The 25,772-nt window shown below is 36.3% G+C and overlaps 2 protein-coding genes across 5 annotated transcripts in view; one reads left to right on the plus strand and one right to left on the minus strand.

Moving 5' to 3' along the window:
- LOC136034768 (pyroglutamyl-peptidase 1-like) overlaps window positions 1-25,772 on the plus strand; it is a 92,866-nt gene that overhangs the window by 20,939 nt on the left and 46,155 nt on the right. The window lies entirely within an intron of this gene.
- The window catches only part of LOC136034767 (protein male abnormal 3-like), a 36,915-nt gene continuing 35,438 nt past the window's right edge, over window positions 24,296-25,772 (minus strand). For all 3 annotated transcript variants that reach the window (XM_065716168.1, XM_065716169.1, XM_065716170.1), the window contains exon 5: window positions 24,296-24,483. In XM_065716168.1, coding sequence (XP_065572240.1) covers window positions 24,443-24,483 — 41 coding nt within the window. In that variant the 3' untranslated portion in view covers window positions 24,296-24,442. The remainder of the gene's footprint in view (window positions 24,484-25,772) is intronic.

Genomic DNA, 25,772 nt, shown 5'->3' on the forward strand with positions numbered 1-25,772 from the left:
ATTGAAAGTAAGGAGAAGCATCAAAACTTAAAACGAACAGAGATTATTACGCATATGAAGGGTTCCAAAAATTGCTTATCATTAAGAGCGAGGTATTTAGGAGGAGATAAATACTTCGCTCTTTATGCTAAAAATTTTTTAAATAATTTCAACTATTTATTCTACGGCCTTTCTGATTCAGGGGTCATTCTTAAAGAATTGGGATAAAACGTAACGTAAGTTACGTAAGTTATGTACGTTTGTTACGTAAGTTAATTCTTAAGTTACGTTTTTTTTTACTAATAAAAACGTTCGTTAAAAATTAAAAGATCTAGTTGCCTTTTTGAGTAACCGAAAAATTGGAAGGCAACTAGACCTCCTTCCCCACCCCTTATTTCTCAAAATCGTCTGATCAAAACTAAGAGAAAGCCATTTAGCCAAAAAAAGAATTAATATGCAAATTTCATTTTAGTAATTTATGTACGGAGAGCCAAAATCAGACATGCATTAATTCAAAAACTTTCAGAAATTAAATAAAAAAAAAACAAGTTTTTTTAAATGAAAGTAAGGAGCGACATTAAAACTTAAAACGAACAGAAATTACTCCGTATATGAAAGGGACTTTTCCTCCTCGACACCCCACTCCTTGCGCTAAAGTTTGATTCTTTCTCGCAACTCTACTTTTTAAAACAATAAGAAACTTTAGCGCAAGGAGCGGGGTGTCGAGGAGGAAAAGCCCCTTTCATATACGGAGTAATTTCTGTTCGTTTTAAGTTTTAATGTCGCTCCTTACTTTCATTTAAAAAAACTTGTTTTTTTTTATTTAATAATAAAGAAAATCGCTAATCCAATACTTCTTTTATCAATAGTTTCCCAATAGCTCTTTAAATAGGTTTTGTAGCTCGTTTCAAGGACAAATAATATCCTTGTTACTGACTACTGTGAAATTCGCGAGGAAAAAAGTGGCAAATCTTTCAGCCCAAAAGAGTTTGTTTCCTCCAGAATCTTCATAGAAGACGTCGATGAAGTAAAAACGAAGATCCAGTTCCTTCTCTCAGGGGAAAGTTCTACTAAAGATGCAGAAAGCAATTTAAAGCGAAAGCTACTGATTCTTGAAAAAAAAATGTAAAAGTGAATGTTTTTGGGGCATAAAAAATTAATATAAGTAACAAGAGATCTTATGGACGGGAAACTAGATACCTCAGTGCATTAGTTTGTGTTAGTGCTTATGTGTGTGTGTGTTTCAGTGTGTACGTGTTTTTGTCGCTTCCTAAGATAAATAAACAGATAAATTATTGAAATTAATTTTGTGGTTTCAAGACTAAATGGTTTTAATATTATTATAATAACGGCTGACTCAACAATAGATATGTTTCATATAAATCTATATATATAAAAATAAGTTGTCTGTCTGTGTGTCTGTCTGTCAGGTGACGTCATGTTTCTGTGTCGACTGACGTCATGAAGTTAGTTGTCGTCATTTTTGCTATGACGGTGACGTCATTAAAGATATTTAAGACATATATGTTCACGTAGAAATCTATTAATGTTTAAGTTTAAAATGACTGATGAACTTACAATGGCAAAAGCCGATGAAGATGCTCAAAGAGTCTATGCCAAAAAACTTGCTGCTGATAGAGAAAGTCAGAAAATAAAGCGTGCCGAGGAATCAAAAGAACAGCAAGGAAACAGGCTTGAGGCTAAAGAACGCAAAACCGCGCAGTTAGATGAAGATCCACCTGGACAGCAAGAGTCAAAACAAATCAAAACTGAAAATGATAGCGATGATGATTGGGTTTGGGATTTTGACTTGGATAAGGTCATCAATGCCTACCAGATTTTAGTTAAAAAAACAAAGGTTCGGTGATATGTATTTCATAGTGAAGCTGAAAAATAAAGAAGAAAAAGAAAACTGAAAAAAGAAAAAATGTAAAAAACTAAAAAATACTAAAAAGAAAAAATACTCAAAGAGAAATTACAAACCGGGACACAAATGACGACCGGGACAGAGGGAATATAAATAACGACCGGGACACTCAAAGAGAAATTACAGACTGGGATACCGGAACACAAATGACGACCGGGACACAGGGAATATAAATGACGACCAGGACACAGGTATTTAAGAATATCGTTCAAAGACAAATTTTTAATTGTAAGAAGACCGTTGAAAGAGAAATTTCTAATTGTAAATTGACTGAAGAACCTACAATGGCAACGGTACCACCATCGAAGTAGATAACCAGTGGGTTGTTCCATATTCCCCATTATTATCAAAAACATTTAATGCACACATAAACGTTGAATACTGTAACTCCGTAAAGGCAATCAAATACATATGTAAATACGTCAACAAAGGCAGTGACATGGCAGTTTTTGGCTTGCAGCCCGAAATCAAAGATTTCGACGAAATCGTACAATATCAGGCTGGAAGATACATATGCAGTAATGAAGCTGTTTGGCGAATTCTTTCATTTCCGATACATGAACGTAGTCCAGCTGTTGTTCACTTAGCGGTACATTTACAGAATGGTCAACGTGTTTATTTCTCGGAAACCAACGTGCAACAAAGAGCCCTGAATCCACCGGATACAAAATTAACAGCTTTTTTTTCGCTTTGCAAAAATGATTCTTTTGCAAAAAAAACTGCTGTATACTGAAGTGCCTTCGTATTACACGTGGAATACTAAAAATAAAGTATTTGAACGTCGAAAACAGGGTAAGTCAGTCGACGGCCAACCTACCATCTTCAAAGATACCACGATAGGAAGACTCTACACCGTTCACCCCAATCAACATGAATGCTTCTTTCTACGCCTGCTTTTGGTGAATGTACCCGGTCCGGTATCCTTTGAGTATTTGAGAACTGTAAACGGTACTATACATGACACTTACCGTAGTGCATGCCAAGCTCTGAATTTATTGGAGAATGACCAACACTGGGACAACTGCATCAATGACGCGTGCGAAACGTCAACCCCAAGTCAAATTCGTGCATTGTTTGGCATCATTTTAACAACTTGCTCTCCATCAGCTCCTACAGAGGTATGGGAAAAATATAAGTCAAAAATGTCCGAAGATATACTTTATCGAAAACAGTTAGAGACGTCAGATATGACTTTTGATTTTACATCAGAAATTTATAACTACACTAGCCTTCACCTAACCGTATCGCTGCTGTTTCGACATGTGTAGAATTGGATCGTGAACAAAGTTACAGTACGAGTGATCTATTGTCGTATATACAAAATAACATTTCCAAGTTAACGTCGGAACAAAAAGACATATATGATACTATAGACTCAATTTCAGGACGTATACAACTACCTGCTGATTTCTGTAATTTAGAGACGTCCAAAAATGAATTGATTGAAAAAGTATTTCCGAATATTCTAAAAAATTATGAAAATAATAAATGGCTAAGTGAAAGAGCGATTCTCGCACCCAAAAATATAGACGTCCACGAAATCAACAATATTGTTTTGACCAAGATTCGAGACCAGGCAGTCCTTTACAAGTCAGTCGACACAGTTTTGGAACCAAATGAAGCGGTTAATTATCCATCTGAATTTTTAAATTCCATAGATCTTTCAGGGTTTCCACCACACGTGCTACAACTAAAAATAGGCGTACCAATAATACTTTTAAGAAATATCAACCCACCAAAGCTTTGCAATGGCACGCGACTTGCCGTAAAAAAAACAAAACAATGGAAAACCTAATAGAGGCCACAATCTTGACAGGGCCTTTTGAGGGTGAGGCTGCTCTTATTCCTCGCATTCCCATGATTCCAACGGATCTGCCTTTTCAAACAGTTCGTGGTAACGAACTGTAGTAAGGAGCGACCCGGCTCAATAGTAACCAAAACTCTAAAAAATGGAATTTTGATACCAATAGCTACATCAAAAGAATCGCATTTTAATGCTGGTTTTAAATATATAAGTTTCATCAAGTTTAGTCTTACCCATCAAAAGTTACGAGCCTGAGAAAATTTGCGTTATTTTAGAAAATAGGGGGAAACGCCCCCTAAAAGTCATAGAATCTTAACGAAAATCACACCATCAGATTCAGCGTATCAGAGAACCCTACTGTAGAAGTTTCGAGCTCCTATCTACAAAAATGTGGAATTTTGCATTTTTTGCCAGAAGGCAGATCACGGATGCGTGTTTATTTTATTTTTTTTTTTTTTTTTTTTTTTTTTTTTTTTTTTTTTTTTTTTTTTTTCCCAGGGGTGATCGTATCGACCCAGTTGTCCTAGAATGTTGCAAGAGGGCTCATTCTAACGGAAATGAAAAGTTCTAGTGCCCTTTTTAAGTGACCAAAAAAATTGGAGGGCACCTAGGCCCCCTCCCACGCTAATTATTTTCCCAAAGTCAACGGATCAAAATTCTGAGATAGCCATTTCATTCAGCGTAGTCGAAAAACCTTATAACTATGTCTTTGGGGACGACTTACTCCCCCACAGTCCCCGTGGGAGGGGCAACAAGTTACAAACTTTGACCTGTGCTTACATATAGTAATGGTTATTGGAAAGTATACAGGCGTTTTCAGGAGGATTTTTTTGGTTTGGGGGAGGGGTTGAGAAGAGGGGGATATGCTGGGGGAACTTTCCTTCGAGAATTTGTAACGGGAGAAGAAAATTTCCATGAAGGGAGAGCAGGATTTACTAGCATTATTTAAAAAAAAACAATGAAAAAATAAAAGTGAAAAAGCTTTTTCAGCTGGAAGTAAGGAACAGCAATAAAACTTAAAACAAACAGAAATTATTACCCATATGAGGGGCTCACCTCCTTCTAATACCTCGCTCTTTACGCTAAAGTATTTTCGGTAATTTCAACTACTTATTCTACGGCTTTTGTGATTCAGGGGGTCATTCTTAATGAATTGGGATAAAATTTAAGCTTTAGTGTAAAGAGCGAGGTACTGACGATGGGGCGAATCCCCTCATATATGTAATAAAAACATGAGAATACAAAAGTCCTTTACGTAAGCTAATTTATAAGTTACGTAAATCTTTTACCAATAAAAAGATTCGTAAAAAATTAAAAGTTCTAGTTGCCTTTTTAATTAACCAAAAAATCGAAGGGCAACTAGGCTTCGTCCCCCGCTCTTTTTTTCTCAAAATCATTCGATCAAAATAATGAGAATGTCATTGAGCCAAAAAAAAATATGCAAATTTCGTTTTGATTATTCCTCTGCGGAGAGCCAAAATCAAAACATGCATTGATTCAAAAACGTTCAGAAATTAAATAAAAAAAACAAGTTTTTTCAATTGAAAGTAAGGAGTGACATCAAAACTTAAAACGCACAGAAATTACTTCGTATATGAAAGAGGCTGCTTCCTCATCAACGCCCCGCTCTTTACGCTAAAGTTTTTTACTGTTTTAGAAAGAAGAATTGAGAGAAAGAGTCAAACTTTAGCGTAAAGAGCGGGGCGTTGATGAGGAAGCAGCCTCTTTCATATACGAAGTAATTTCTGTGCGTTTTAAGTTTTGATGTCACTCCTTACTTTCAATTGAAAAAACTTGTTTTTTTTATTTAATCAATTTAAAAGATTGCAATTCCCAATTCGATTAGCATTTGCAATCACCATTAACAAAGCTCAAGGTCAATCATTAGAAAAATGTGGTATAGATCTTAATACTGATTGTTTTTCCCATGGACAATTGTACGTTGCATGTTCGAGGGTCGGTAAACCTGACAATCTATTTATATGCAGCGACAATTGGACAGCGAAGAATGTTGTATATTTGCAAGTTTTACGCAGTTAATTTGTATCTATCTATCTATCTATCTATCTATATAAAAACGAGTTGTGTGTATGCATGTTTGTTTGTTTGTAAAAAGAGCGTTTGCATATGACGTCATTATTAGTACATACGGCTTTGTATATGCACAGACAATGGGAAAGCCAAGAATGTTGTATATTCGCAATTTTTACGTAGTTTAACTCCTGCAGACGAAATGAATGCTTGCCTGAAAAATTCTAATTTATGGGCACACGTAAAAATATTAAAATTAACTACAAATATGCGTGTCCGATTGCAAAACGATGACTCTGGTCAAACATTTTCAGATCAATTGCTGGCAATTGGAAACGGAAAGCTCCCAGTAGTGGGAAAGTCAAAAATGTTGTATATTCGCAATTTTTACGTAGTTTGAAACATATATAAATCTATCTATATTCACAGGTGGGACACAGGGACACAACTACAATGGCGCGTAACTAATATGGCGCGTAACGACTTACGCGCGCGGGGGGGCTTGGGGGGGCGCGAAGCGCCCCACCAACTAGGTGTTGGAGTGGCGCGAAGCGCCACCCCAACAGCTAGTCTATCTATATAAAAATAAGTTGTCTGTCTGTGTGTCTGTCTGTGGATCAGGTGACGTCATGTTTCTGTGTTGACTGACGTCATGAAATTAGTTGTCGTCATTTTTGCTTTGACGGTGACGTCATTAACGGTATTTAAGACATTTGTTCACGGAAAAATGTTTAATTGTAAAATGACTGAAGAACCTACAATGGCAACAGCCGAGGAAGCTGCTCAAAGAGTTTATGCCAAAAAACTTGCTGCTGATAGAGAAAGTAAGAAAAGAAAGCGTTCCGAGGAATCACAAGAACAGCAAGAAAACAGGCTTGCGGCTAAAGAATGCAAAACCGCGCAGTTAGATGAAAATCCACCTGGACAGCGAGAGTCAAAACATATCAAAACTGAAAATGATAGCGATGATGATTGGGTTTGGGATTTTGACTTGGATAAGGTCATCAATGCCTACCAGATTTAAGTTAAAAAAAACAAAGGTTCGTCGATATGTACTTCATAGTGACGCTGAAAAATAAAGAAGAAAAAGAAAACTGAAAAAAGAAAAAAGGTAAAAAACTAAAAAAAAACTAAAAAGAAAAAACACTCAATAAGAAATTACAGACCGGGACACAAATGACGACCGAGACAGAGGGAATATAAGTGACGACCGGGAACCTCAAAGAGAAATTACAGACTGGGACACCCGGACACAAATCACGACCGGGACACAGGGAATATAAATGACGACCGGGACACAGGGACACAACTTCAACGGGGACGCCGGGGGCACAGGCGGGATATATAAATGACGACCGGGACACAGGGATTGTTCGAATAGAAATTACAGACCGGGACACCGGGACACAAATGACGACCGGGACACCGGGACACAGGGAATATAAATGACGACCGGGACACTCAAAGAGAAATTACAAACTGGGACACCGGGACACAAATGACGACCGGGACACAGGGAATATAAATGACGACCGGGACACAGGGACACATCATTAGAATAATGAGGTATAGATCTGAATACGGATTGTTTTTCCCATGGACAATTATATGTTGCATGTTCAAGAGTCAGTAAACCTGACAATCTATTTATATGCACAGACAATGGGACAGCGAAGAATGTTGTATATTCGCATGTTTTACGTAGTTAAAAACATATATTTATATCTATCTCTATTCACAGGTGGGACACAGGGACACAACTACAATGGCGCGTAACTAATATGGCGCGTAACGACTTACGCGCGCGGGGGGGCTTGAGGGGGGCGCGAAGCGCCCCACCAACTAGGTGTTGGGGTGGCGCGAAGCGCCACCCCAACAGCTAGTAGTAGATAAAAATCATGGTAGTAATTGAATTTACTGTTGATGTCAGAATTAATTTGTCAATAAAATTCACTGTTGTCATGTTCAAAAAGGTTTTATGATATCAACATTTTTAAGAAAGATTCAACGGCACCATTGTAAAATGTTTCCAATAGAGCCATTACTTGTAAAATAAACAATTACAAACCTATTCTTTTTTGTATTCAATCTCAGGAAAGCTTTTATTAAACAAAGAGATGCAAATATTCTTTATAATTTACTTCAGATAAATTTAAAAAATATGTATCATATTTCTCGACATTAAACATTTGTTTTTTTTTATCTCTACCTTCAAACAAGAGCTGAATATCAATTATTTTTAGTTTATATAAAGCAAAATAATTCTTTTGACTCTTAAGTAAAGTATTTATTCTTTAGTGTTTAGACAGGGAGATTTTTGTAAGGTGTATACCCCTCCCTCCATAATAAAACTGATTAACATCCACCTGAAAACTGAATAATGTCCTTCTATGACTCTCCCCCTAAATAAAAATCCTTGGTAAAAGCTGTTGAATTTTTCTATCCGTATATTTTTTTAATCGAATTTTATAATAACAATATTGTTAGGTAGGGGTATAATATTGGTTTTTATTTTAGACATGTATGAGGTTGTATTCGAAAAAGCACCAAAGGGGAAAAGAACTATATGGAATAACAAGAGCTAAGAGCTCATATTGCACTTGTGACGAGGCCGGAACAGCCTAGAGCTCATATGGCATGAGCTCTAGCAAAATTCTAAGAATAAATAGATTGATTTAAAAGGAAAATCAGAGGCTTAATGCCTCTAATTTTTGGGACTAATCAGGACTTAAAGTAAGAGCTCTGAGACACGAGGTCCTTCTAAATATCAAAGTTCATTAAGATCCGATCACCCACTCGGAAGTTAAAAACACTTCATTTTTTCTATTTTTTCCTCTCCCTTCAGCCCCCAGATGGTCAAATCAGGGAAACCAACTTTATCAAGTCAATTTGTGCAGTTCCCTGACACACCTACCAATTTTCATCAACCTAGCACGTCCAGAAGCACCAAACTCGCCAAAGCACTGGACCCCCCCCCCCAGCTCCCCCAAAGAGAGTGGATCCGGTCCGGTTACATCAATCAAGAATCTACGAAATTCGCTTATTCTACCCCACAAGTTTCACCCTGATCTCTCCACTAAGCGTTTTCCAAGATTTTCGGTTTCCCTCGCCAGCTCCCCCCAGTGGCACCAGATCTGTTCGGAATTTAAAATAAGAGCTCCAAGACATGATTTCCTTCTAAATATCAAGTTTCATTAAGATCCAGTCACCTGTTCTTAAGTTAAAAATACATCAATTTTTCTAATTTTCCGAATTACCCATCCCCCCAACTACGCCAAAGAGAGCGGATCCGTCCCAATTATTTCAATCACGTATCTAGAACTTGTGCTTATTCTTCCCATCAATTTTCATCCCGGTCTCTCCACTCTAAGCGTTTTCCAAAGTTCCGGTTTCCAAGATTTCTGTTTCCCCCTCGATCCCCCTATGTCCCCGGATCCGATTCGAATTGGAAATGGAGCATCTAAGACATAAAATCTTTCTATATGTCAAGTTTCATTAAGATCTAATCACCCATTCCTAAGACGAAGATACCTCATTTTTCACATTCTCCAAGATTTCCGGTTTCCCCCTCCAACTCCCCCCCTATGCCACCGGATCTGGTCGTGCTTTATAATATGAGCCCTGAAGCATGAGATACTTCTAAATATCAAATTTCATTAAGATCTGATTACCCGTCCGTAAGTTACAAATACCTTATTTTTTCTAATTTTTCCGAAATACCCCCCAAGTCCCCCAAAGAGAGTGAATCTGGTCCGGTTATGTTAGCCACGTATCTTGGACTTGTGATTATTCTTCCCACTCTAAGTTTCATCCTGATCTCTCCACTCTAAGCCCTTTCCAAGATTTCCTGTTTCCCCTGCCCCACCTCCCTCCAATGACACTGGATCCGATTCGGATTTAAAGTAATAGATCTGAGTTATTGGGTCCTTCTAAATATGAAATTTCATTAAGATCTGATCGCTCCTTCGTAAGTTAAAAATACCTCATTTTTTCAAATTTTCAGAATTACCTCCCCCCTCAACTCCCCCAAAGAGATCGGATCCGTTCTGGGTTTGTCAATCACGTGTCTAGGACTTGTGCTTATTTTTCCAACCAAGTTTCATCCTGATCCCTCCACTCTAAGCGTTTCCCAAGATTTTGGGTTTCCCCCTCCAACTCCCCCCAGTGTCACCAGATCTGGTCGGGATTCAAAAATCCTTCTTAATATCAAGTTTCATTAAGATCTGATCACCCGTTCGTAAGTTAAAAATACCTCATTTTTTCTAACTTTTCCGAATTAACTATCCCCCCACTCTCTCCTAGGTGGTTGAGTCGGGAAATGACTATTTCTAATTTAATCTAGTCTGGTCCCTGATACGCCTGCCATATTTTATCGTCCTATCTTATCTGGAAGTGCCTAAACTATCAAAACCGGGACAGACAGACAAACCAACAGACAGACCGACAGAATTTGCGATCGCTATATGTCACTTGATTAATACCAAGTGGCATAAAAATTACAAAATGTTGAAAATCGTAAAAACTACAACATGCGTATTAGAGAGCTAGTCTTCAGACCCTTCTCGGTCAAATTTTATACCTGATTCAGGCTTCAAAAAATCCAGACACTTCATCATCAGTCTATATAGCCCCTCAGGCAGACCTGGCTTTATCAATAGGTCCACTAGGCCCGGACCTATGGGTGCACAATGCCAAGGGGTGTAATAAATTATCACCGAGTGATTTTTTTTGTTGACGAAAACTGGACTGATGTGATTTATCGTCAATGTGCCGGATGTATTCCGCCACCAAGCTGCCTATTCACAGAGAAGTGATTTTAAAACAACATAGGAATTCCCTGGCCACTTACAAACTGTCAGAGGTACTTGTGTATTATTCACAACACACTCAATAAGTGAAATTAGGTTCTTTCGTGAAACAAACTACGATGCAGGTACATTTTAATTAAATATTTTATATATAGAGGTGGTTAGGTTAAGTTAGGTTTTTGATATAATGCACCCCACCTTCCTAATGTGCAAATATATAGCCCAAACTTTTGATAAAGCTAATGAAATAAAACAAGTAATTGCCTCTTTTTCAGTCTTTGGCAAATCGCAAATCTTCATTTCAAAATCCATGTTCAGACACTATCTTCCATCACTATGCGTAGCAAACTAAATTGAGTTCTGTCTTAGTGGCTATGAACCGAATTTTCGCAACCTATTTTGTTTCATGAAAGATCCTAACTTCACTTATTGAGTGTGTTCTGAATAATACACAAGTACCCTGTCAGATGTCTCCCAAGAATGGCAGTGGAGAGTTTGGTATCACCCCTCTTTTTCCTTATTTTTGGCTCATCAGTTGGGTTCTGTTCATTTTCGGGAATAACGCCAAAACTCTCGCAAAAACGGAGCGGCAAAAACGCTTGGGCCTAGAAGCGTTAAAGCTTTAAATCCGGCCCTACTCACAGGAAACTTGAGCATAAGAATTTATTGTTTTCTATTCTATGTTGACTCAAAAAAAAATTCAGCTTTACTAGAAACTATGCATACTTTGAGCATTTAACAAAGATCTGGCAGCGTTAGATAGGTTAAAAATAAGTGTTATTTTCTTATCTTTTATTAAAGATCTTAAACATTAATGAAAAAGTAAGAGAATTCCAGTCAATCTCTTTCAAATTTTAGACCATTCATGATAATACTGTCACACAAAAACCTTCCCACCAAACAACTACCAAACTTTTTTGTCGTCAGAAATCAGAACATTTACGTCATATTCTTAATGTATTTAAGACAATTTAGCTAAGTCTCTCCATCTTCTTTGCTTGGCAACTGACGACAAAAAATGGAAATTCTCATACGATGTTTACTTTGTCTTCAAAACTCAAGAATGATCGAACACTGTCGGATGGATTTTTAATTGCCCTTATTTTGAAATGGAGACTGTTTTTGCAACTTACATCTTACAAAAAATACCTTGTTTTGAATTCGTGGCCAAATTAGCTAGTGAAGTATCTTGTTCGCTTGTCGTATAATCGATTGTTTTAGCTATTAAAGTCATTATGAGATTCTGCACATATTGAATAAAAGGCTATAACTTGATAAAAACAGGGGCTTCATATTTGACCTAAATTGAAATAGAAAATGAGAAAAGAAATTCATGATAAGTATGAACAATTGCGGTAAACTGTAACAAATTACTTCTATCAGCTTCAAATGCACTTTTTCTCCAGGATTTGGCCAAACAATAGACGTCACTTGAACCTTAAAATTCAAATAAAACATCCGCCATACCATGGGAAAGTTACTTAGGGGACTGGTTCTCTCACTCCAGAGTAATCCCTGAGCACAAACATTATCCTGAATACTGCAAAATTACTGGAACTTGCCAGTTTTATGTTATTTCGCTTTTCGACAGAGAAATCAGCAAACATTACGGATTTACTTCTTAAAACTGAATTGTTCGTCATATCAATGACTTATATGACCTATCCTTTGTCCGTCGAAATTAATAAGAACTTAGTAAAATTAGGCTTTTGCCTCCTCCCCCCCGGCCGGATTTTTGCGTGTTTTGATGTGAATTAGCCAAAGTAGTAGTAATGGCTTAAAAAGAACAACACGTCTTCAAAAGTTTATTTTCGGCCGGGGATGATCGTATAAAAGGGAGGGTCGTAGGAAGTTGAGAGAGAGCTCATTTGATCGACCCTTCTAGTCCTATTCTTGAGAGCTAAAACGGATCGAAGAATAGCCAGCCGTAATTTCAGAGCCCTTTGTGCCTTCAAAAACCACTCACCTTTGTCAACACACTTATGTTGATTTTAGTCAACGAAATGCTTTAGCAACGAAAGCGCTGACTTAAAGAGCCTTTTAAGATTCTTCTTCTATTGTCCCCCCGTTAGAACATATGATCCTGAAGGTTAGTGGAGGGCTAATTTGTTCAAAAAATGTAAGATTTAGTGCTCTTAATGTGTTACGAGAGCAATATAACGTAGATCAATGCGTAGCAGACCGCGCTATTGAAGCTTTTATCCCTCTCACCTTCACATGGTGTAGGATCAACATATCAAAATAGAAAATTTTAACCAAATTGTGCAGAAATTCCGAATCTATGCCTTTAAGGGTCAGAAGAACCGCGCAGCCGAAAAACAACGGCACTAAACGATTCAGAACAAGATTAGTTAGAACAAGAGGCTTCCCAGACACAGCCTGAAGAGTAAGAATTTCAAATTATGCGAATCCCCCATACAAATAGAGGCTTCATAGTACACTTTTTAGGACAGGTCGAAACGTTATATCTTGATAGAATCAGGATCATCTAAATTTGTATAGGCATGTTGCACCTTAATTGACTCATGATGTTTCAAGGAATGTTCTATGTTGCAAATCAAAACATAGCGCATTGAAAACCTGAAATGAGCATAAATTAGCTCATATAAGATAATTAAATATAAAAAACATTTTTTCAATAGAAATTAAGGAGTAGCATTAAAGCTTTAAGCGGAATTAATTATTTCGAACAAAAAAGTCAAAAGAACAGAAAGCTTTGTAGCACTTTAAAAAGAATTCTTATTCCCATTAGACAGCCCTTGTATTTCATTGATCGTTCTTTAAGAATTAGGACAAAAAGTCAAATTTTAGTGTAAAGAGCGATGGATCTAAGAAAAACTTCTGTTCTTTTTTGGTTTTAATATGCTCCTTATTTCCGGTTAACAAAAAACACGTATTTTCTTTTATTTCTGATTGTTTTTCAAATAGTGCCGGGAAATCTACCTCTCTCTCGGTGAAAATCATCTCCACGAAAATTCAGTCATAGAAAATCTATCCTGCGTAACATACCCCGTAAAACTTTCACCCTCACTGAAAGTTTCCCTTGGAAAATTGTCCTTACTTTTGATTCTAAAAAACTTATTTTTTATTTAATTTCTTACTTTTTAAAATCATTCAAGAACCTCTTACCCCTCTGCGGAAGAATTTTCTTGGAAATACCCCCCCGCCATTGAAATGTCGAAAAATTCAGCGATGAAGAATTCCTCCTGTCGAAAACCTCCCTTGCAGAAATATCTCCCCAGACAAATCCCTCCCCGTACAAGTTTTCATACGGACAATTCCTTCAGCACATCTCCACAAGTAAAATTATGCTGAGTTAATTTAGTTAAGTTAAAAATCCATCTAATTAAGAATCAAAATGAATAGTTTTCTGTTTTTATTTTTCTTTATCCTCTGGGGGGTTGATGTCCCCAGAGTGTTTATTTTATGATATAGGGTGGTCTTATTTGTGACTCTAAGTCAAATAAAAAGTATTCCGTATGTAAATTCTGGCAAATCCCCCGAGTAAAATTTTTCCTAGTAAATTACCCCCCCCCCACCTAAAAAGAAAGTTTTCCTCTCCACGGGCATTCTTCCTGGGGAAAATCCCCCTTCCCTTTAAAATGTCTGTATATCCCCCAATAACCAACAGTGTATGTAGACGGGCAAGCTTCATAAGTAACAGCCCTTTCTCCTAGGGTTCTAGGGGGCCTGGGGTTCATCCCCAGGGGTAGAGTTATTGGACTACTTCAACTGTGGTGATAAAAATGCCTATCTGAAAATTTTGATCGCATGGGCTTGGGAAAGAGGGACGGAGGCTAGTTACCCTCCAATCTTTTTGGTCACTGCAAAAAGGCAGGTTCAAGCATTGTGTGTAAATGGAAATGTGTCTTATAATAAAGTTTTGATTAAGAACTGTGACCCCAAAATTCCACTTTTCAATTTAGAACAGTTTAAATGTTATAAATCTGAAGAGGCATATCATCGTCCTGAAGACGAGGTTAGGTTCTTCTCGTAGTGGATACCAAGAGACAGGCCTGATCATGATAAGTGCACACGATACTGTAAGAAAAAGTATGTTATATCGTGGGAACCCCCGTTTATGAATGTTTAATAGTGAACTTAAAGTATTATCATTATGTAAATATGTGTGTGTTTTTTCAGAAATTCCTTTTGAATATGTTTAAGCAATAAATATCTTTAAGCCTAACCCGTATTTATTTTTTAGAATACTCCTGGTTCGTAGGTTAAACCCTACACTAGGTACCCCCTCCCCCATTTCGCCAGGATTCTGAAAAAGAAGAACAAAACTTCAGTGTGTTTTAGTTGCTGACTGAAATTCTGAGTGTTTTAAGAAGGGATGTTTTAAGAGGGGACTGTTTTAACGACGGGATTAAGAAGCAAATTCCTAGTCCTCATTTCCCATGGAACATATTCGTAGGATATTAAAGTTTATCCTACAAACCATTCCCGATATGTCCTTTCGAGAAGGCAACCTATTCTTTCTTTGTGTTAGCAGAATAGTTTACATTAGCTATTAACACCAAAAACAGATCGATAAGCATCAGAAATAAACAAAAAATACGTAGCCCGACTTAGACATCCCTCTATATCCTCTAACTCGTATTTTCCAGTTCTCCTTTCATCTCTATGACCCCCTAAAAATTTCCCGTCAAAAGCCCTAGTCATTCCCCTGTTGCTAAAGAATGACTACTCTACAATCTATAACTCCTTTTGATCTGGGCTAATCGAACACGTTCGAAGTCCAGTAGTTCCACAGACTAGAAGGCAAAACGTCTCTTGTGAATTGCAAGTGCAAATCTAAAACTTAAAAAGATTCATGATAAGATTTTGACAGGAGGCGAATTTCAATTCAGCAGCCAACCGCCCAATAAAAAAAAAAAAAAAAAAAAAAAAAAAAAAAATAAGTGGAGACATCTTCGGTTCAGTTTCGCTTCGGATTTGAATTTTGCTTTTTATTTTTTCGCCAGCCGACAAAATTTCTAAGAGACTTCTTTCAAGAAACGATATATAAATCTACAACCAACAATTTTTATTTTGACTCGTTTAATTGACTTTGCGAATTGTGTGTGGAATGCCTCGATTGTAACCCATTCATTAAACTTTTAAAGCAAATAACATAAAGATAATGGTTTAAAACTGGGACGTTATAACTAAACATTAAAAGTTAAAGATGAAAATGGAAAGTTTGAAATTGAGATATTACAAATTAAAGAGTTTAAAGCTAAAACTTCAAGATAAATTAAAATTAAAAACTGAAAAAATAATGCATTAAAACTATAGACTTCATTTGGTTACCAAAGGATTAAAAGCCAGTACGAAGGTCTTATCAGGTTTACGAGCCTGTTCGACTACTTTACTTTATTTTTATTAAATGATCTATCAATTCTATTTATTTCCTTTTCTGTCCTTGTTATCCGAGTTTGTTTCCTATTATTTTGCTGTAGTTTACCATAAATAAAGCAATAGTGTCTAAGCTTTATAAAATAAATACATCCCTTAGCCGGGAAAATATCAGGTTTACGAGCCTGTTCGACTACTTTACTTTATTTTTATTAAATGATCTATCAATTCTATTTATTTCCTTTTCTGTCCTTGTTATCCGAGTTTGTTTCCTATTATTTTGCTGTAGTTTACCATAAATAAAGCAATAGTGTCTAAGCTTTATAAAATAAATACATCCCTTAGCCGGGAAAATTGTGAACTGTATTCTTAGTTGTATTTTAAAAAGAAAACACAGTAATATTTGAAATAAAACATGGTCAAATGATACGGAAGGTTCTGGCCAAGCATATAAGCAAGGGGAGACCCCGTGTAAGGAGAATATTCAAACTCGTTTGAATCTTTTCTTATACCAATAGGTTGATTGGCATTCAGAGGACGCAAGCCCTCTTCCAAAATCTTTATTGGATTATTTCTTGTATGTTTGACTTGTTCTTGGTTTAAGACCAAATCCCCTTGCATGCTCATTTTTAAACATTTAAGCTAGATCACTTATCTTAGTCCCCTATTCCCGTTCTAGGGAGGGAGAGTGACAGCCATTGCTCTATTCGACTTAGGATGATCATATTTCTTGGTGTCTCCTGAATGATATGTACTATTCTCTACAAAGTTTACTGTTTCATCTGAGATAAAAGAGTCAAAACGTGTCTGCCCACGTTCCCATAACCAAGGGACTAAGAAGCAAATTCCTTGCCCTCATTACCCAAGGAACATATCTGTAGGATATTAAAGCTTATCAAACAAAACATTCCCGATATGGGCCTTTCGAGAGGGCAACCAATTCTTTTTTGTCTTCGAAGAATATTTTACATTAGCTATTAACACCGAAAACAGATCGATAAGTATCAAAAATAAACAAAAATATGTAGCCCCACTTAGACACCCCTTTATATCCCCAACTCATATTTCCTAGTTCTCCTTTCATCCTCCGTAACCCCCTAAAAATTTCCCATCAAAAGCCCCTCCCTGGTGTTAAAGAATGACTCCTCTAGAATCTATAACTCCTTTGATCTGGGCTAATCGAAAATATTCAAAGTCCGGTAGCTCCACAGCATAGGAGGCAAAACGTCTCTTATGACTCGCAAGTGCAAATCCAAAAATAAAAAAGATTCATAATAACATTCTGACAGGAGGCGAATTTCAATTCAGCAGCCGACCGCCCGATAAAAAATTGTTCTAAAGTAGACAAATCTTCGGTTCAGTTTTGTTTCAGATCTGAGTTTCATTTTCAATGTTTCTCCGTACGGTAAAATTTCTACGAATCTTTTTTGAGAAACAACAATACATAAATCTACAACTAAATTTTATATTTTGACTCGCGTAATTGATTTTGCAATTTTGCTGTAGAATGCCACGATTTAAACCCATTCTGATGCCAATAATATATTACCAGCATTAACATGCAAATGTTCTTAATTCCTTTTAAAAGGGCAAATTTGATAACAGTTAAACCAACAAACTGTTCAAGAGATTAAATTTAAGATACACGCACGCAAGGCATTTCAATGTTTTTACTCTTGTATGCATCAAACAGTTCGTGGTAACGAACTGTAGTAAGGAGCGACCCGGCTCAATAGTAAACGAAACTCTAAAAAACAGAATTTTGATGCTAAAATATACATAATAAAAATCGAATTTTCATGCTGATTTTAAATATATAAGGTTCATCAAATTTAGTCTTTGTCATCAAAAGTTACGAGCCTGAGAAAATTTGCCTTATTTTGGAAAATAGGGGGAAACACCCCCGAAAGTCATACAATCTTAACAAAAATCACACCATCGTATTCGGCGTATCAGAGAACCCTATAGCAAAAATTTCAAGCTCCTATCTATAAAAATGTGGAATTTTGTATTCTTTGCCAAAAGACAAATCACGGGTGCGTGTTTATTTGTTTGTTGTTTTTTTTTTCTTTTCCCCAGGGGTCATCGTATCGACCAATTGGTCCTAGAATGTCGCAAGAGGGCTCATTCTAACGGAAATGAAAAGTTCTAGTGCCCTTTTTAAGTGACCAAAAAATTTGGAGGGCACCTAGGCCCCCTCCCACGCTCATTTTTTCTCCAAAGTCAACGGATCAAAATTTTTAGGAAGCCATTTTGTTCCGCATAGTCAAAACCATAATAACTATGTCTTTGGGAATGACTTACTCCCCCACAGTCCCTGGGGGAGGGGCTGCAAGTTACAAACTTCGACCAGTGTTTACATATAATAATGGTTATTGGGAAGTGTAGAGACGTTTTCAGGGGATTTTTTTTTGGTTTAGGGGTGGGGTTGAGGGGAGGGGGCTATGTGGGAGGATCTTTCCTTGGAGAAATATGTCATGGGGGAACAGAAATTCAATGAAAAGGGCGCAGGATTTTCTAAAATTACTATAAAAAAACAATGAAAAAATAAACATGGAAAAGTTTTTTCAATTGAAAGTAAGGAGTAGCATTGAAACTTAAAACGAACAGAGATTATTACGCATATGAGGGGTGCTAAAAATACTTTAGCATAAAGAGCGAGGTATTTAGGAGAAGATAAATACCTCGCTCTTTATGCTATAGTATTTTTAGTAATTTTAACTATTTATTCTGCAGCCTTTCTGATTCAGGGATCATTCTTAAAGAATTGCGACAAAACTTAGGATTTAGTGTAAAGAGTGAGGTATTAACGAGGGTACAAACCCCCTCATATACATAACAAAAATTTAAGAATATAAAAGTTTGTTACGTAAGTTAATTCTTAAGTTACGTATATTTTTTACTAATAAAAACATTCGTTAAAAATTAAAATTTATAGTTGCCTTTTTATGTAACCGAAAAATTGCAGGACAACTAGGCCTCCTTCTCCACCCCTTATTTCTCAAAATTGTCTGATCAAAACTAAGAGAAAGCCATTTAGCCAAAAAAGGAATTAATATGCGAATTTCATTTTAATAATTTGTGTGTGGAGAGCCAAAATTAAACATGCATTAATTCAAAAAAGTTCAGAAATTAAATAAAAAAACTAGTTTTTTAACTGAAAGTAAGGAGCGACATTAAAACTCAAAACGAACAGAAATTACTCCGTATATGAAATGGGTTGTCCCCTCCGCAATCCCTCGCTCTTTACGCTAAAGTTTGACTCTTTGCCACAATTCTGCTTTTTAAAACAATTAAATACTTTAGTGTAAAGAGCGAGGGATTTCGGAGGGGACAACCCATTTCATATACGGAGTAATTTCTGTTCGTTTTAAGTTTTAATGTCGCTCCTTACTTTCAGTTAAAACACTAGTTTTTTTTTATTTAGTTATTAAACGAGTTAAAGCTATTTCGCTTAAAGCTATTTCGAATCTAGGTGTCAAGCTCATTTATAGTTTTAAGGTATATTTTGAAGGAATAACAAATGAAATTAGTCTATATAAACCCTGTGTTACATTGGAATTGTACAAATAGTATGGGGCAAGAATCCTGCGATAAAATAATAACTACTGAATCAAACACAAAATTCAAACTGGGACCAGAAAGTTTGGATTCATAAGATTTGTGAAATGAAAAAAATGAATTCAAAATTATGGGGGAGGGGTATTGGGGGCCCCTCTGAGGTTGGAACATGGACGACCATAAAATCCCTATAAAAACTGCCATAGCAATTGATTAATTGGTGACACAAGTTCACTGGTTTGCTTTACCCAAGCACATGTCATAACAAAAAAGGGATAGCAGATTTCTCGCTTTTTAATTCATTAAAATTCGGTTCGTGTTATAAAATGTGTCCGATTTAGTTTACCCAAGCGCATGTCAGAAGAAAGAAAGGGGTAATAGATTTTCGCTTTTTGATTCGTTAAAATCCCGTTCGTATTATAAAATGCATCCAGTTTACTTTACCCAAGTGCGTGTCATAAGCCTAGTTTCATTCAACCCAAAGAAAATATTTATTCATATAATTGTCATGACCTAAATATTAAGTATAATGATAACTGATCATTCCTCTTATTCATCGAAGGTCGAATATGTGTTAATCATGTCTTGACATGATTATGTAGGTAATTCACCCAAATTATGTTCAAATATAGTTATGCAAGTGATGATCTCATGGGAGCTGGACTGGCCCAACACTACTCAAAACAACCCAACTGTCATTGAGCCATCAGATAAATACAGATTATTTCTAAGGGTGAGACGAGAGTAGCGTGGAGGTAGAAATTGATGTATAATTCCCAGGGCCGTATCCGGGATTCTTTTTTTTGGAGGGGGGGTATTATTTCCAGGGGAATGAAAAAGAAACTTTGAAAAATATATCAAAAATGTGAAATTTATATCTACTCCCTTTTGATTTCTGGGAATATTTATGTTCAACTGTTTCTAATATTTCTATAGTGACATTAAACCCCAAAATGAGCAGACTTTATTCCGTATGGTAGAGGTACTGCACTTTCCTCGTCCACGCCTCCACCTCATTGCCACAAAAATATTGGAGGGTGCTCATTAAATAGAAAATTGAGTATTCTAGTCCCTTTTTACAAGTTGAAAGCGATTGGAGACCAACCAGCGGTGGGTTGGTATTTTCCATAGGGGATACTTTCAAAAGGGTATTTTGTGTTTGGGTACTTTCTTCGAGAAGTATTTTCTATGAGGGAGGATTTTCTGGGGGGATTTTCCGAAGGAGGAGGTAAACACAGCCACCAAGCACATGATTGTAATCATTTAAGGTGCAAAGAAAACGATTTACTTTAATAAGAAGCCAGTTATGACCCTGCGTCACCTATTTCCGGGCCAAGTCGAAATAAAGGTATATTATATATTAATTTTGCCCCCTCCCCCGGAGATCCTCTTCAATATTTATCTGCATGTTCATGGAAAGTCAGAAAATTGTAGCATAAAAATACACTTTTCAAGGCATCAAACAGCCTTCCTCTACCTACCTAATGACTCACTGGCCCTGCCCTCTTCCATAATAGCTGAAACAAAATTTAGATTGCTAATTTTTATCAAAGATCAAGCAGATAAACTTGGTTAGATAAGCTTTAAAATACATGTCTGTAATTCCTGTCTATTTTATATGGACTACTTGACTCTTTAGGCACGAATGCGCCACCGTTTGGCATTACTGACTCTGAAACTGTGGAGTTCCATGTATAGTCTTTTAAAGATCGGCTATCATAGAATTTTTAACCAATAGCGAATTTCCTCTCTTTCGGTGAAAATTGTAGTACGATGCCACAAAATGGCAAGAATAAAAACGCGGCTTTGCTGTGCCACAAACTTCAGGGCTCCTTAAAAAGAGCCCTAGAACTTTTAATTTCGGTTCGAATGAACTACCTCTCCATTTTCTAGGACCATTTTTTCGACATGATAAACCCTGAAAAACATTTTGGTAAATGGGAGCTTTAAACCTCTGCAACAAGATTCACTGATTTGTTGAATTTGATGGTGTATTTGTCATTCAGATTACTTACCCCTTGAGAATGTTTCCCCTTTTATTGGAAATCAGGCAAATTTTCTCAATCTCATAGCTTTTGATTTATGACTTTGAACTTAATGAATTTTATGCACTGGAAATCACCATTAAAGCGAAATCTGTTCACATATATTAGGTTATCAAAACCTTTTTAGAGTTTTAGAGCCCATTTTTGTAAAGTTTCGGTAACTATTAGCCCTTGTCGCTCCGTGCTTATGGTTTTTACCCCGAACTGTTTGACAAAATGTTCACCATCGCAAATTGTTTTTTGCCAATCAAGGTCGAGTTCAAAAAATTTACTATCACGGTACATTCCCACTCCATTAAGTTTTAGTCCTTGCCCTTTTCTTCTCCTTTCTGTTTGAAATGTATTGGTTTGAATTATTTTCTAAAGGTAATTATTTTCTCAAGGTAAATAATAAGCGTCGATTTTTTATGTTACCTTAAGCTTCATGAGTTCCGCGCACAGTCATCAGGGCAGGTGGGGGGGGATTTCTGGCACAGATATTATTGAATTTACCATTTTTGAAATTCAGGAACAAATATTGATGCCTGTATCTTCTGTCTTAAGTCAAAAATTTCAGACCTAAGATACAGCCTTTCAAATATGAATAATTGGTTCTCTGTTTTCGCGTGAAAGTTTTGAAAAGTATTTATATTCCGGTATCGGATCTAGTTCATTTATATTTGGAACAATCTAAGATTTACTTTTTCTTTTTTTGATATGACAAATAAATTTTGTACTTGTCTAGTACATAAAACACACTCGAGAAGTGAAGCTTAGTTAATGCTAATGAAAAAAAAGCAAGATATGATGAAAATAGAATACTTTATTAGCAAAATTATGAAAACCACTACTTGGAAAAATGCTCCCAGAACACATTGTTACAATTCCAGAAATGTTGCTTCTCGTAAGAGTACAGAGTCATGAAGTGTCCATTGACACAGTGTTTTGTTTTGGGTAAAAACCCCTTATCCTGGAAGAATATAATCGCCTGTTCTTCGGTCCTTGGCAACACGCCAAATCTTAATTAGAACATTTATGTCGAGAGACTATATTCTGTCGGTAGTCACAGCAAACTAACTTGTCTCCTCAAGAATCGCGTTAATAATATACTTTTCTTTGTCTTTGAGACGGTCAGCCGACGCCGAAGCTCCCAGTTTAATAATTCACAAATGACTCACAATTTTGCTAATAAAGTATTCTATTTTCATCATATTTTATTGTCACTAAACTTCACTTCTCGAATGTGTTTTATATAATAGACAAGTAACATAAACTTTTTGTGAACAAAATTATGTCCTCCATCTAGCCTGTGCGCGATGTAGCCTGCCAGAATTTATTTTCAAAAGTAAAAATGATAAAGTATCTAGGTCTTAGACTCCAAATATCAACTCTTGGAGTCCTTGAAGCCAACCCTTGGACCTTGGAACCCAGGAGTGTACACCTTAAGTCCCAAAATATGTACTTTTCCACAAATATCTATTAAAAAAAAGAGGATGTTTTTTTTTTTTTTAACACTGAGTCTAGTACTGCTTAAATCCGATCAATAACGAAAGAAAAAACTTTGAGGCTGCCATGTTTGGATAATTATTGCCCTAAATTTTGTAGAGAAAGTAAAGAATTCACAGGCGGACAACAACTTGGATACACATTTCCATATTCAGTCTATCATTTTATTCACACTACTATTATCTGTCAAATAAAATGAAACCAATTAATTGTTTTGAACCGTTAGAAAGAGGGATTATTTCTAAAAATTGTGTAATCATTGCACAGGTGAAATGGGACAACAACTCTAAAGTAAGTAAAAAATTAGACCTTCAGCGGAAGATCGAGTATTCAGGGAATGTAGTACGCCGTGAATAAGAGTACCACCAGGAAATCTTCAGCTTGGGCGAACAAGTACTACCAGAAGATTTTTTAAGAAAAATTTAAAAGAGAAAATTCTCACTTCCGTCCTTCCATATATCCAAAAATCAACGTTTGTCCAATATAAAAATTTGTAGCTAATTTGCGTTGCTGTGTTGACCTCAGGCGGCTTGTTGCTGCAGTAAGTCGTTAATGGTTGTAGTAGTGGTAGTAGTAGTACTTTTCCAGAAAAAGAGCAAATTTTAATGTTTTGCAGAAACTCGTTAATTTAGTCTGAGATTATGATGGTTAGATTTATTCTTTTTCTTACTAAACTGAGATGAAATTTATCTGCATATCTTTAGTCTATAGTCGATTTTAGTCTTCGTTTCGGATTCCTTTTATTTTAAACCATATACTATTGCTGTTTTTATATTCCCTTATATAGGTTTTCTTTTCACCATTTTCCTTTTTGTCTCCTTTTTAGCCACTGTCTGGAACGTATGCAACTTCTTTTGCCTTGCTTTTACTTGCCCTAGTTCGAACTGGTAATTTAAGAACCTTCCGTTCCTTATGTGTCTTCATAATTGATTGTTTAGACAACTTACTCCCAGACAATCGCTAATCTTAAAACAATCACGTGACATAGTGCGAGGGTACCTGAAGTGGGTATTTCTCCGTTATAAAATTGGAGTCAATTGGTTTTCAATCCTCACGAGAAAGTAAACAGTTTTATGCTTGTATCCGATTGGCTCGCCTGTTAGTTTTAATAACGACGATAACTCCCAGCCAAACTGTAATCATAAAAAAACATGCTACATTATTCAAAGGTATCTGAAGGGAGTATTTCTCCGTTGTAAAATTCGAGTCAAAAGGCTTCCAATCCTTACAAAATAGTATTATTTTTCATGTATGTATCCAACAAGCTCTGCTATTAGTTTTACAATAAAATTAACCTGCTCAAGCAATAACATTAGAAGCACGAATTCGTTTAATCACACATTTAAGGCCACTTTTTACACCTAATTTTTACAACGAAAGCTATAGGAATTTTTTGAGCAAAAAATCACTAATCAAAATCACATAAAGCTAAAAACCTTAAAACTTTTTCTTCCTAGTTTCAGCCATTCAAAATTCCAAGTTTTATGACGGAGCTATGGGCTGAAAGAAAAAGAGATTGTTACAAGATTACATAATTATAAAGAATAAATTAATGAAAATACTGCTGCACTCAGGGGTGAATTTCCAACATTTTTATTGGGGGGGGGACAAGAGGGGTTCATATCCGGATAGTCAAGGGGCATGTATCTTTTTCTCCATACTATTGAGAGGCAACTCCCCCCTTGCCTCCCCAAACGACGCCCCTGACTGCACTCTTCATAAAAATCCAGTAAAATCAAAAGTAGCAATGCAACAATGGTATAGTATTTTATTTAACGGATAGTGAGCATAAAAATTCATTATACACATTTTCTAAATTAGCGTAAACTTAGCAAATAGGTCTATGTCTTCTATCTATTATTTTGATGGTTCTTTTTTTCCGCCCTCATTTTATGGAACGCCTGATAGCAAAAACTTTGAGGAGGGCTCATTTGATTGCAAATTAGAAAGCTTTTGCGCTGCTTTCAAGATTGAAAACAATGAGAGGAAACCTGCTTCCGTTCAACACCCCAGTATCCCGGGTAATACGTCCCTCTTGCCTCATGTGGGGCTAAAATAAAATTTTTAAATAGTCATTTTAAGAAGAATTAGTGAAAAATGTTCCTCCAGGCACAACAAGGTAAGTGCAGCACAAAGCAACGTATTACATATTGCATGCTGTAACACATTATGTAAACGGCGCATTTAAAACCAAAGGATCATAAGTATATTCTAATAAAAAAAAAGATACACCTTGTTGAAATCAGAGTTATGCAAGGGATTTGAAACCATATGGTCGAAAGCCCTTGGGCATGTCCCCCCACCTTTGTTTTTTCATGGATTTCAAATCTGGGCGATTTAGAAAAAAAGTCCTTCGGTCCGTGCCCCCTCGGAATCCTTCCTTTATTGTTTAAAGAAAGGCGGATAAACTGCAACTGGTTGAAGTGAGAGTCATATAAGATTTCTAAAGAGTCAAGTATGAGGCCATTGGAGCCATAATATTTCAATCACCAACATTTTATTATTTTCCTCAATAAAAAGCTAGACATGCTACTTCGTTAATCATAAGTACTTAAATCTGCATGTTTGAGGGCCTGGATTGAGGCCATTTGGCTCAATGCCACAACTTCTCTCCCCTTTTTTCTAGTAGAAATAAATAGATATATTACACCCTGTTAAAATTAAGGTCCCTTGCGCCCATAACCCACCACCCATCCTCCAATTTCGAACACATAGGTTTGTTTTATAGTAAAACTTAGTAGATGCTTCGGTACTCTAGGCGACTCTCTACGACTCTAAAGTTTGGCCTG

Source organism: Artemia franciscana, chromosome 13, assembly GCF_032884065.1.
Source record: "Artemia franciscana chromosome 13, ASM3288406v1, whole genome shotgun sequence".
NCBI classification, from domain to species: Eukaryota; Metazoa; Arthropoda; class Branchiopoda; order Anostraca; family Artemiidae; genus Artemia; species Artemia franciscana.